The sequence below is a fragment of the Dermacentor andersoni genome, chromosome 4 (assembly GCF_023375885.2).
Source record: "Dermacentor andersoni chromosome 4, qqDerAnde1_hic_scaffold, whole genome shotgun sequence".
In the NCBI taxonomy this organism is placed as follows: Eukaryota; Metazoa; Arthropoda; class Arachnida; order Ixodida; family Ixodidae; genus Dermacentor; species Dermacentor andersoni.
The window spans coordinates 32,871,132-32,885,491 of NC_092817.1; the positions used below are offsets into that span (position 1 = coordinate 32,871,132).

The 14,360-nt window shown below is 47.6% G+C and overlaps 1 protein-coding gene across 2 annotated transcripts in view; it reads right to left on the reverse strand.

The window, feature by feature from the left end:
* Nucleotides 1-12,490: 12,490 nt before the first annotated feature.
* The window catches only part of LOC126536892 (teneurin-m-like), a 33,951-nt gene continuing 32,081 nt past the window's right edge, over nt 12,491-14,360 (reverse strand). For both annotated transcript variants that reach the window (XM_050183935.3, XM_050183933.3), the window contains one exon: nt 12,491-13,916. In XM_050183935.3, the coding sequence (XP_050039892.1) occupies nt 13,072-13,916 (845 nt within the window). In that variant the 3' untranslated portion in view covers nt 12,491-13,071. The remainder of the gene's footprint in view (nt 13,917-14,360) is intronic.

A 14,360-nucleotide genomic window follows, 5' to 3' on the forward strand; every position in this document is an offset into this window, starting at 1 on the left:
ATGAAGGACTGCACACGCTTATTTAAACAGACTGTCGTATATGGCAAACCATGCGATAAATAAAAAAGGCAATATTTCGAAATAAAGCTGTTTCGTTATAACAAGGTTTAACCTCCACAGTTTGAACTTTCGGTGAACATGACTTGTAGCATGTCCTGCGTCCATCCTTAATTTATAACGCCGCAGCCACATTTATTTGGTTCTTCCAGGACACCGCGTAATAGCTTTTCTACACATCTCAAGTACCGCCGCAAACGGGCAGAAAATAAGTGCTTATAAATTCTTATTTCGACCACAACTGACCCACACGCTTCAATTTTTGTCCGCACTTCACGTGCCCATAACAGTCCACCCTTTGCTTCCAAACCCGATGAATGATCTGTATAGCTCTTCCATATATATGATGCGCCAGTAAAACACGCATATATGACGTTTTCGAGCGCCTCTAACAACTTCGTTGTAAAATAACTTCATGTGCCTTCGCGTTCCAGACGGGAACATACACTTGCGCAAACCAATTTTTCGCAGCAGTCTAAAACCAGCAACTCTTTATATCGCTGCTAAGCACGTCGCGGGATCAAATCCCGGCCGCGGCGGCCGCATTTAAATGGGGGCGAAATGCAAGAACGCCCCTGTGCCGTGCTCTGGGTGCACGTTAAAGAACCCCAGGTGGTCGAAATTAATCCGGTCTGCCCCATTTCGGCGCGCTTCATAATTATATATTTGTGGTTTCGGCACGCGAAACCCAGAATCTAATTAATTTAACTTTTTCTTACCGCAAAATACACGTGCAGAGAAGAAAAAGTAAACTGGGGAAACGCAAGAAAGTAGCATTAATTGTCATTGCATGATAGTTTCTAACAATGTGAGCACTGACGTATTCTTGAAAGTATGATATCGAAAGACATATACTATATTTACACTCCAGAAAAAAAAAAGATTATATATATATATATATATATATATATATATATATATATATATATATATATATATATATCGTGATAGCACAGCGTGACGATGAAGGACGAACGCAGCGCTCCTTGATTACAGGTGTGGGACCTTGCCAAATTTACTATTTCATTAATTTCATTATGTATTGATGAATTTCATTGATGTATTCTTTCTATTCCCCTTTCCCCCACTCCCAGTGTAGGGTAGCAAACCGGATGCTGTTCTGGTTGACCTCCCTGCCTTTCCTATCCTTGTTCTCTCTCTCTCTCTCATTGATGTATATTTGTTCTTGTTTTTTTATTTCAGCTTTCACTGCGGCAGTGGTTATGAGCCAGAGAATAAGCTTGTGCTGTCCGTTTGTTGCTGTAGCAAGTTGCACTATTTGTACACGCCGCGGGCTTCCCAATGACATAAACGCGTGCGTCCAATCATGCGACAGCTCAACCACGGTCGCTCGATAGAGAGGAGGTTTCAGTAAGCGGCCGTGGCGCAACTCTGTTTTGCTTCTCTAAGAAACACAGACAAAATTAGTTTAAGATGGCATGAGTGTTCTTTCAAAACTCTATATTAATTTATTTGGCAGGGGGGGAGGGGTGAAAGAGGTGCGTCATTGATGTAGAGAACTAAGACCAAAAATTTCCCGTTTTGAATTTCGCCACGAGGCCTCAGCCTCGAAAGGTCGGTGTGACGACACGGATTTCCGAGTATTTTCTCGTATTGTGGTCGTTTTCGGCGTGAGGAAAGTTCTCGAAGCCTAATTGCTAGATTGAGTCACTGATTCCTTAAGGATGCACAATGTACCTTATATAGTTGTTCGTGAGCAGTGCAAGGACGACACCAGGTGGAAAATGAGACGAGGACAAGCGCTTGTCCTCATCTCTTTCGTCCTTGAGTCGTCATTGCGCTGTTCATGCGCAGATATATATGGATCACCAACTACCCCAACTAACCATCTTGCAATACGCACTCCTTTACCGGTAAGGAAATGACTGTATGTGGACCCATGGCTAATTCTAACCATTGTCACGGAGCAGCACTGTCGAAATTCATGACGTCACGCCGGTCTCAAGCGTATAAACTGTAGGGCGACGTCACCACACGTCTGCCGTTCTTGCGTCTTTCGTGACTTATTCCTTTCACGGTAAAAGCAGCCGTTCTGCCATTACAGCTATATATCGATGCGTGACTTATTTAAGCAGTGTTAGGGCGGTAGGCGAATTCGCGGTTTAGCTCGAGGAGCTTTATATTGTCCCAAGCGGAGGGATGACAGACTAATGGCCCGTTCGCGTGCGGAGGCTAAGATAACGTGCAAACATAAAGGCTGCGCACGACATCGCTGACTATAACGGATGCCGCCACGCGAGGCGTCGTACATATGCGGAGGCACGGCATCCGGCGTCTTTGTGTTCACTGGCGGAAGCTGAGAAAGCCGAATCCGAAAAACAGCACCGCGAGAGGGGTTAACTTCGCAAACGCCACGCAAATTACCAAACCTTTGCAGGAATAAAAACACTTATAGCAAAGCATCTGAAAGCAGGTGAAGCGGCCGGTACTTCGACAGATCCAGGGGCAGGATAAAGCTTAAAGAATAGTTTGTAAGAATAGGTCTTACAAGAATACCTTAACGACCTAAACTGATTTAGTTTAGAAAAACTAAATCAGTTTAGATCGGTGAAGTATCATTATGAAACTACATTTTAATAATTTTGTAGTAATAGATAGTTTGTTTATCGGAAGTAAAAGTGATCAAAGTTCCTTGTATCGAATTTCGCGCCATGACCTCTGCGCCTTTACATCAGTGCGACGTCACAAAATTAGAACAGCTCTTTTTTTTTATATTTTAGCCGTTGTGGCTTCGTATACAATTTGGGTCTTGAAGCTTGCTAAGTTTAGTTTCTGGCTCATTCAGCATGCGTATGTAGTCCTAGCTTGCCGATAAAGATTACGGCAGAACCCACCTCGCGATAACTTTCGGCGGTAATGCGATTAGCAATAAAGCAGTGCAGCGACACAAAGTATTGCTGAAGTCGCGTTTATTTAAAATCTGTAGTGGTCATTCTGAAACTTCCGCAATTGGCTTCGGTTATATGCGACATCGTCTGCCTCCGGTATCGGCCCACTTTGGTATGACACTCGTTTGTCAAGGTCGCCCATGAACATGATGACATAACGACGATGCAGTGACAACAGTGGAATGACGAAGAAGGATATGGCGCCAGTGGAACGACAAAGGTGGTGGGATGAAGGCGACATGGCGATATTGAAGTGACGATTCTGAAATGACGACGGTGGTACAACGACGACAGCGGGACAATGACGGCTTGAGGACAATGGAACGGCGACGATTGTGTGACGACAACCGGATGACGAAGCTGAAATGACGACGATGGCTCGGCTATGACGGCGCGGCGACGGTACGGCGACGATGGTAAGACAGCGGACGGATGACGGCGATTTTCTGACGACAACGCAATACGACGATGATAGCATGACAACAGCGCCATAATCACTATTGAGTGACAGCAGCATGATTACGCTAGAAAGACGGAGAAAGGATGATGTATCGTTGGAACGACGAAGGCACTATGACGACGACGGCATGACGACAGTGCGACAACGTTTCTGAAGTGACGGAGACGGTAAAATGACAGCGTGACAACGACGGGAATCACGAGAATTGTATGACGACGACCGTGCGACGACGATGGCGCGACAACGACGGCATGACGAGAGTGTGATGACGACGAGCTTAAGGCCACGATGGAACGGCCACGATGGCATCACGACTCACGTATGACAACGAAAGCATAACGACAATGCAATGACGACAATAGCATGACAACGAAATGAGGACAAATGGGACAACAACGAGTGTAGCGCGACGATGACGTGACTATACTGTATCGCGAGACTGTAGACGATGACGGCGTGAAGAGAGTCGGTTGACAAAGCTGGAATGACAACTATGCAATGACCACGACGGCATCACGACCACGAGCACATATACCTAGTGGCTCACGCTATTAGACAACTTGGGCCACTGGGTCGGCGTATAAGACGGTACGACGGCGGCAAAACGAGAGTCAGCTAACGAAGGTGAAATGATGACTATGGAACGACCACGATGGCGTCACGACCAAGAGCACACACCTAGTGGCCCTAACCGTTAGACAACTTGGGTCACTGGGTTGGCGTGAGATAGATAGATAGATAGATAGATAGATAGATAGATAGATAGATAGATAGATAGATAGATAGATAGATAGATAGATAGATAGATAGATAGATAGATAGATAGATAGATAGATAGGCAGGCTCAAACTGCCCGAAGTAAGAAAATGATGTTAATTCATTTGAAAAAAAAAATAGCGAGACCCAAGCAGACGCTGTCAAAATCTACGACGTCCTGGCGAGCTGGTACAATAACTGAAGATGACGTCATTACCAGTATTTCGTTACTGTGCCTCTTCTGGCTTACCGAACCTCCTCTCACGGTAAGAGGGGATTTTTTGGAGGCATTGTAGAAACGTAATTTACTGGTTTAGAGCTCAGTTTTTCTCATCATCTGTCCCTTTAGGCACATTTGGTGGGGTTGGACAACGCATACAGTAGGCCATAGGCGCCGACTACAGGGTGGCTCTGGGTCCCGAGCCTTCTCCGGAGTTTTCCGGATAGGGTTTTCTGGCGCGAAATATAGCTTCGCGCGCACGCTTTCGACGCGGTGCGAGCGAAGCCGCGATTTCGAAACATGCTACGCCTATTACATTGCTGTTCGCGTTTCTTGCGTGGTCAGAGCGGCGCTTCGGCCGCGTTATCAAGGGCCTTTTGTTGTCAGTGTGATCAGTCGGCCTTGAGAGACGGATAGTCAGTGTGCCGTAGAAATGAAACGAAGGAATAGCTGCGAAGGCGCAAAACCTGATGTTGGTGCTACAGGTGATGAACTGTCTCTTCGGGTTTGCGACAGGCAAAGCAGTTGTGTTCAGCCAGTTTATTTGAGGGCACTGCTTTATGATGCGGGTGGGAGCGCCCCCCAGTCACGGGGTATTTTTCATATTTCGTGGGGTTTGTTTACCAGTTGAAAAAAAAAATAGCACGCAATTAGTACGTCGCGGTAAATACCGCAGTTAGATGTCCGTTGGCTGGGCCTACAGATGCCTCACTGACACTTTGATAATTGGGACACTACTTCTCCAGTTAGATTATTAATTGCAATCACCTATTTAAATCTCAGTAATGAAAAAGATACTGGCGGCTACTCCACTGTACTGGAAAAAATACGCACTATGTTTTCTTCGAGTAACGCTATAGCTCCTTTTTAAAGTCTTGGTGCATGATAGTTGGGACCCCCTGTATATTTCACTCAGTAACCGAAATGTCGCCAAGCCAGAATCACTCGAAATCTGAATCAACAGCAGTCATGCGCAGAAGCGCTTATACTCGGACTGAAAGAATAAAAATGAAAAGAGAGAGAGTAGCTGAAGTTTCCCCTGGAAAGGCGAAACAGTATTAGTGATAGCGAAGTATACCACAATTACACAAATGAAGATTACATTACCGAGAGACGCCAGATTCTTGTGGTGCAAGAGGACTCAGGCTGTGAAATTGAACTGCTTCCTGCCATGACGTATAAATACTGCTATAACGCCGTCACTTCAGTGAACCATTCTTCGAGGTCACACGAAGTTTCTTCAAGTGCAACTGTTATTAAAGGTTATATATATATATATATATATATATATATATATATATATATATATATATATATATATATATATATATATATATGGCGCCGCCACCCCCATTGCCACCCCCCACCCCCCGGAAAAACAAGAAATTTCCGCCTATTCGATAGGCTGTGTTACTGTCCTTTATACGGTGCCACGCGAAAAAATACCTTCTATGAGCTTCTACAAAAATGCGCAACATATAGTACATCAACGTACGTGTACAGATCTGCTGGCATGTGAGCATCGTTGTCGGAAGTTGCCCTATTCATCATTCCACGGGTTTCTAAGGAAAGGTAAAATGTGTATTCCCGCTAGAAGAAAACACACTGGGAAGGCGAATAAATATAAGCATCGGAGAGGCTCCACATGTTGAACAAGATTTGCAAAAGATTAGTTATAAGAAACTGCACGAACGTATGAGCACTGTGAAAAAAAAATGCATATCCAACGTTCAAGCTGGAATTTATGTCAACCAAAGTACCAAAGCGTGTGTATTAAATGCTATACAAGCAACAACGATGTGCGTTTAATACCATGCTGCGTGCAACCTCGTGCGATGTTTGTGTTTCTCGACCGCAAAGGTAACAACTCTGGTCTCGTGCAGTTTTTATGTATGTGCACTTAAGCTGTGCCAAAATGCAAACACCATTGCAAATCAGGATGGATGCTGCAAAGTGCAATGCGTATTCGCAGCGATGTCACGAGGACGAGTGGGTGAGTGAAATAACTTTATTGGAGGTCCGGCGAGCACCTCCAGTAAGTATGATGCTTGTTGAAGGAGTAATGGTAATGACAAGTGTATGCACGGAGAAGTAGACAAGTATCTAGTTATAACTTCAACGCCTTTGTACGTTTAAGTGTCACAACACTGAACTATTAGAAAAGAATGGGCACACATCCAGTGACATATACCGAGTGAACTTTAAATAAATTAGAATCAAGTAAATCAAAGAATCCGTCGAATATATAGCGCTACTAATGTAAGAGGTCGGTGTGCTTTAGTGATAAATATGAGCCAACGTTATATGCTCAGGTTTTATGCAAGGATTTATTTGTTTATTACTCAGAACAAAAGTGCACTCGGTGGCACTTTATCTTGTCGGTCAGCATGCAGGGGTTGTATATAAGCCCGTTTGCTGGTACTTGCATTCGGTGCCCACATATACTTGCTATATCTACCCAAAAATATATTCGCCGAGATGCTGGCCGACCCAGCAGCAGCCACGCCAAATCCAGGGGAGTAAGCGAAGAAATCTTCGCCCCTAAAAATCGGAAAGCTTGACAAAGCGTGCACAACACTGGAGAAAATTACAAAAGACTGGGGAGCTCATGAATAATATTTGCGAACTTTGCGCAACATTACACATTTCTATCTGCTGTCGCAGAGAATGAGCCTAAGGACCTGAGAGAACCATTTTATGCTGGACGTTTTCCTTTCTGACGTTGTCGCGTCAGTTGTAGGATCATGTTTGTGACTCTCAAATTTTAGTGCATTTCCTGGGACAGCCAACCTTTTAGAATAAGCATCTTCCAATTCGATTGAGGTAATGACAATTAACGGCGCCGATTTCCAATAGCGGTCCCTCTACATTTGCCCAGCTCACTCTTGAGATATATCCTTCTTCATTTCTCTCCGGCCGATGTCGGCCGGACTCCTCGTTTCGTGCTCTCCGCCGCCTTGCTCCGCCTGCGCGTAACTCCTCGATCGACGCGCCTTCAGCTGCTACACACGGAAGAGGCATGGATTGCACTCCCCCCGCCCTTCCCACCTTGGTGCTCGACGGCCAGTGAGGGTGCCGCCAGCTGCACGTGCCCTCCTCCCCTCCCAATATCGGCCCACGCACTCTCTTCCCGATCAAACGCGCCTTGTGCAGAATCTGCCGCAAAAGTTCGTCGCAGACATCATCATCATCATCATCATCATCATCATCATCATCATCATGTTTTTAATGGCGAGCCCCGTTATTGTGAAAATCTGAAGGGCCCTGAAGGCGTTCTGTGGGCCCAATCACGGAGAGTGTTTGTTGGTCGTCAGAAACGCTTCGGGGAGATCCGAGGTCACTGCCGTATTGCTCCACATCACTGTGCTATAGAGAAATGCTCCCTACTCTCTATAACGGGTTTTACGTTGTTCACTTTCGTGATAGAGCCTTATTTCATGGTAGTAACATTTATTGCGTTAGCCATGATAACTGCATGCGTGCAAAAATGTGCTAGACTTTTCTTGTAACTGACCGCTCAACCACCGGAGGCCAAGTAACCGGTACATGCTCTAGGGTATTACGTCGACAGGGTCTTACGTTGGGTACTCTAGAGCCGTATGCGCTTGGTGAGGCTAGGGCTGAAGCCACCTGGAGAAAGCGTCGCACATGCCAACCAATCGAGACGCGGGCTGAACGTGAAGAACGATTGCACGGCGACGCTGAAGCTAACTAAGCGGCGGCGACTCCAAAAGGAGAGTCCGCATCATCACGAACAATGGTTACGTGGTGTCATACTCGAGGCTAAATGATGCACGACTGTAAAACAAAGCACCAAGTAGAATGAGCGCGAACTGGCCGTTAAACGCTACACGGGTATGGTACCGACAGCGACATCGCGTAGTAGTAGTGATTGACTGTTTATTTAAATAAGTTTAGATAGATAAATAAAAGAAAAGGGAAGGGAAGCTAAATTGCTACTGGCTGCAGTAACAGTCGGTCGGTTCGTTCACGCGTGGGTGGTCTACGGCTGTCACCTACGCGTATGAATATATCCCAATCACGTGGTACGCGTGAGTGGTCGAGTATCTGTTGGACAGCAGTCGCCAGAAAAGAAACTGTCTGTTCCCGCCCAGAATACGTTACAGGGTCCGTGACGTATAAGTCGTCGTACTTTCGCTGCGCCGTCGTCGTTGGGCCATCTACTTTATCCACGAAAGCATGTGCGACGCCGCCACACACTGACCCGCATTGCTAGTAAAGACGTGAAGTAGCAAACAGGGTGGACTCATCAGAGCCTGCGTATGCAGGGACATTATAAGACGCATTTACATTCGATTCATGGGCCCCGCTATCTTGGGCTGTTAAACAAACAATTTCTAAGCTTTATGAGAAGTGAAGTCACGTAACGGTGTCACGGAACGATGAACGCAGTTATACAACCATTTTCGTGCTTGCGAATCGTCTCTAGTAACGCGTACATTTAGTTAAATATAGAAAAGAGCAGCGTTAATAGCCCAAGATGGCGGCACCTAAACGCTTCCGTAAAATAGTCTCGATGGCAGCGCCGCCGTAAAGGACGCGGCATCGAAGTGCCCTCTAGCACGCGCGACCGTGACTCTAGTCTATGCATCTAATCTAGGTAGCCAAGCCTAACGGTTCTGGTGTTACGTCATGGTTATTGTCAACCAGCGACTGCGTATTCGCTTACATGATGAGAATACCTTGCCCATGAGATACGCGACATCCACGCTCTACCACGATTCAAAAGTGAAATGGTCCTTCGTCGGATAACTATTTCTTTTCTCATATGTTCTGCAGGATATATCATACTGATATTGTATCTATACGTCTTTTGATATGCCTTTAAAAAAACGTTTAAGAAAGTAAGGTTTGGACGTAGGAGTTACACAAGTGCTCCTGCATGCTGACGTATAACAATATGTGCCACACAGCCACACAGCCGATATTGTTGCCACACAGACGATATTGTTGGGCACCGCTGGTGCAGAAATGAGATACTGAACGTCCAAGACAAGTCTCTCTGATGGCGCATCCGACTTCCGACATCATGTGACGCATTGCTATGGTTGTGAGAGACGTCCTCGGAAGATGGACATTCGTGGCCCATCACAACCCGACAAATCATGCGGGGGTTGTTTCCCGGAAAATCTCTAGGTCATCCGAGAGGGGCTGTTCACACCTTTGCAGTGGGACGTACGCATACTTTTCTGCTGCAGTGCGCGATCGAGGCCTTCGAGCAAATATGATAAGGAGTGTCAATTTACTTCGTAGCAAAACTTGTGGGCTGACACTTCGATGCTGTAGTATCAGTATTTCTACAAAATGAACAGAACTTCATTACGCCCCGATTTAAGTTCCGAAATTGCCCTATACGAGCCCGAAGGTACCGATTAGGAAAGAAAGTTATTCAGTAAAATTTAGTTAGCTACCGAACGTAGCGATTCATGAAGTTCAGTATTTGACGGAAGCCCGTCTGGTCGGGATGAAACATGGTGAAAACGTAGAGAAAAACCCGGGGCACTACGCCGACCAAAGTAAAATTTTAAAAGAAAAGGAAAGAAAAGGAAAGAAAAGAAAAGACAAGAAAAGAAAAAAAAAGACGTTTCGGCTCCGACACGGGAGCGTTGTTCACAGGTAAAATAAACAAAGGTGTTGGAACAGCTCGTTTAAGTAGTCTTGAACACGTGACGTAGGCAGCGCGCATACACTAACGGCAGATTGCCCTCGCTCCTGTTCAGAATGTGTGGCGTAGTCTGAATCATGAGCGACTCAAGATAAAGGCGTCGAAATAGCGATTCATTATGCAAATCATTTCCTGAAGAGGCCACGCATAAGGAATATTACATTATCTGCTATGCAGATATATGTAAAAAAATTGTTTGGAACAAAAGCAAGCGGTAAGTGTTAACAAAGTATCCATTAAATATGATTTGGCACTCTGTACGTGGTGTTCGTCTGCCTTGTCGACGTGTTCGTGGTACCTTCAGCCATGGCTGCCATATCGGGAGGTGCCCCCATGGGCGAAAACATTACGTTGCGGGAACGTAAATATGGAAGCTTAAATTATTTGCTTTCAGCTGCACTGATTTCGCCACGACATCTTCTAGGAAGGGATGACATCTGCTTTTGAGTAATACTGACAGAATCAGTAATAATTACCGTTCGAGTCGTCACACTGTGCGCAGGATGCACATGCGGATCCACCTCAGTTATAGGTAGAACATGGTAACCATGTCACGCGAGCACATTTCCCTTTTGTTGCTACGTACAGTGGACTTCCATAAAGGCGGGCCTGTTTAAGCCAATGTCCAGACACGAGAAAAAAAGTGTGAACTTTTGGTTACTTTCCCGTACACCAAATTAAAAAAGAAATGTGTGTGAGAGAGAGATCGAGATAGAGAGAAAAAGAAAGAAACCGCTAGTTATTAGAATTAATTGCTAGAAAGAATTAGCCGCCATTGACGCCTCCTGTTCGGCTCAATGATACACGAATCGGTAAACTCAGAGAAGGCGGCTCACCTAGCTATACAGGAGCAGAAAATGACTCGTCTGTAAAAACAAACAGCTATTCCAGCATCGCAGGTGGTGTGGAAACGCACGAGGATGACACCATTGACACAATAATTGAGGAAGTCTTTGATGTGCCTCTTCAGGCCGGTAATTAGATGAGGACACCACCCAGAAGCCACAAGAACCAGCTTCACATATGACACAGCTCATAATTTACCCCGAATAATTTACTTCTATTACTTTGTTTTAATGAACTTTTATGACTGACATATATTTACACAGCGCCGGCAAGCAGCAAGAAGTCAACAGCTTAAGTAGAAGGACATAAAGCAACACTTTGTATCATTCATTGAATACAATAAATGTCTAGGCTTGTGCGAATATACACTATTACTCCGCACCCCCCCCTCCCCTCCCCCTGTCTGCCTCCACCTCTTCGGCATCGCTAATGGCGGAGGAGAACATTGCCCTAAAGGTAGTTTCACGGCAGCGTAGCTCATACTGTCGTGAAACCAAACGTTGAGGTGAAATTCGCGCTGCCGTGCAGCCACACCTCAAGCCGGAATTCGCGTATAACTCGCACCTCGATGTAAATATTTTCGTTTTTGTCCTTATAGAACGGAAGTAGTTAAGCTCGCGTGTAGGTGGAAAGAATCAAGCTGTATTTGCGCAACACGGCATAAACTGCTGACGTCACGCCGTCAAGGTCCCACTTCACAGCATCGCGATGACTCGCGACTGGCGAACTCGAAACCCTTCCCCGCCCTAAACTACGAAGTAATCTTAAGTCGACTGAATCACAGCAGTGAGAAAGAGCCTGTAAACAAATATGCTGTGCAGCTGCAGTTGTGAAAAATGCGTAGCTTGCATATTTGCATGAAATATATCTGAACCAGTAACGCTACTTTGTAAATAAACTGACTCCAGAGATGAATCTGTTTCCTTCTTTTACAAGTAAAGAACCAACATCTTTAGATTTGTAAACATCTGGGTTCTTATGTCAACGTTTTATGCAAGTCCAATAACTATTATAACTATTCGCTTTCGACTCTAATTACTATTCGCTTCGGCTTCGCTTCGGCTTCGCTTCGAACCGAAAAAATTCGTATTCGCACAAGCCTACAAATGTACCTTTTTACGTCTACTCTTTGGTTTTAATACTGTTGTTTCATTTATTGTTTTGTGTTGCGGATACTTGCGTGCGCTGGGAATAGCAGAGTTAGAGGTCTGGGGATCACTTCTGTAAAGATGAACCTTTGATTAGACGAACAGGTTTTCATGGGCCCTTAGAGTTTGTCTTAACGGGAGTACATCGATCGTTACAGTAATTGAAATGCCCGGGATTGCAGGTGTACACTGGTTCCTCTCTGCCCGCGCGCACAATGCGTTCACGCCGCTTCTCTTGGCAGTTGCACCACGAGTGTCGCCAAAATGTAAATTATGTGCTTGCGAGTTCACTTTACCTATGGACGTGCACCTCTGCACGTCCGCGGACGATGCCTGCATGAAACGAGAATATACAAACCATCAATAGACAACGTCATCGGTCTTCTGAGGCACAAAATGAATTGCGTATAGTTGTGCAATACACCGCTCTTTATCGGGGAAAAAACAGCGGTCACCTTTATTTCACATCAATCAAATGAAATGTCTTTCGTCTTCGGGCTTCCCTTTCCTCGTTCGCATTTCCTTAGCACGTCACTCACTGTAGTAAAGTCAGGGGCCAAGCCATCGCTGCTCTGATTACAACTTTTATTCCCGGTCCCCTTCGCTCCTTATAGCTCTGAAATAAGAAATGGACATTATTGCGACGTTGAAGACAAGCGCGAGGAGCAGACGTTGTCAACCCGCGGAAGCACGTGGAACGTCGTAGCGGCGCCACGCATCGTCATTGGGGCACAGTCTGTTCGCGCCACAAAACGACTCGTTTGGGCGCTCGAGAAGCTCTGGGAAACTGCAGCAGTGGCTCGTGGGTCGGCGGCGCCAGGCACGGATGAGAGGCAAGCGTTCGTTACAACAACACTGATTCCGCGGGCCACGGGTGTGTGCCCCGCGCACTGTACACGGTCGACGCGCGCCGGCGGCGGGCGCGACGGCGGCCTTCGTTGATGATTCGGTTGGGCTGCAGCGGCAGCATCGCGCACGGCTGTCACGTATCAGCTCAGTTTTCGGAACACCAGGTTGGACGGGTCGTCGGCCAGTTCCGGGTAAGCGTCCACGGGGTGGAAGTAGTCGGCGCGGTAACCGGGCGCCGAGCCGGCGCGCAGGATGTGCTCCTTGTCCTGGTCGCTCCAGGCGGCGGCGCCGTGCGCGTCGGCGAGCAGCAGCTGGCGCTCGTGCGCCCAGCGTTGGCTGAGCGCGTGCTTCTTGGCGTGCCACAGGATGCGCTGCCGCTCGCGGTCGGGCGGCGCCCCGTAGCGCAGGTTGAGCACCGCGTGCGGCGTGTGCAGGCGCACGTCCGACACGTCGCCCTGGTGCACGGTCGTGTTGACGGCGGCGCCGAGCCGCTGCAGCTGCGTCACGTCCTCGTGGAAGCGCCACGCACTGTCCTTGACGAAGTAGAAGGCGTCGCGGCCCTGAAGCACCGGGTGCAGGTCCACCAGGTGCGAGTTGTTGAACACCGAGACGAACACGTCGCGGCGTATGGGGTCGGCGCGCTCCGCCGAGCGCACCACGGCGCGCCCGTCCACGCGCGACACGCTGAGGCCGCGGCCGAACGGCGCCGCGCCCCGGCTCAGCCGGCGCGGCAGCAGCCCTTCCTGCGGTCGCCGCCGCCCCAGCGCCGACGGCTCGACGCTGGAGAGCTGCGAGAAGCCGCGAAGCCGCCTCCGCGCCGCGCAAGCCGTGCCGGACACCGCGGGCAGTCGCCACGGCAGGGCCGCCGTCTCGTCGTCCTCGTCGTAGTCGTCGCTGATCGGCCGCTGCTCGTCCTTCGGCGGCCAGCCGGACAGTCCCAGGCCCGAGAGGCCGAGGCCTTGGCTCTCCACCCAGTCGGGAAGCTCTGCGGGATCCCGAAAGTTCTTTTTCTTACCCACGGCACACTCCACCGAATCGCAACGCGTCGCCAGCATTGTAAGCGTTTCCGATACGGAGGCAGTACGAGAGTATCAGCAACACTTCAAGAACAACCACTCTGAGCTTAAAACTTAGTGATTTGGTTTGGCTGAACTGCACGCAAATTGTTCGGAAACAGACACCTGCAGCTGAACTAACAAGGAGTCTACCGCACAGGCAAACGGTGGTTTGGAACGGACATAGATAATCGAACATTTCTTACGAAGATGTCAAAGAGGTGGCCTGTGCCTCATTAGTTCAATGAATTCAACGCAGACTGGCCATTCCGACCGGGAGTTTTCAGGGGGTGGTCATACACTGACCGATGTGATATCAGTATGGATTATCGGTACCGTCGAACCGCGTGGCGGTTGCACAAAATTGTGAACGA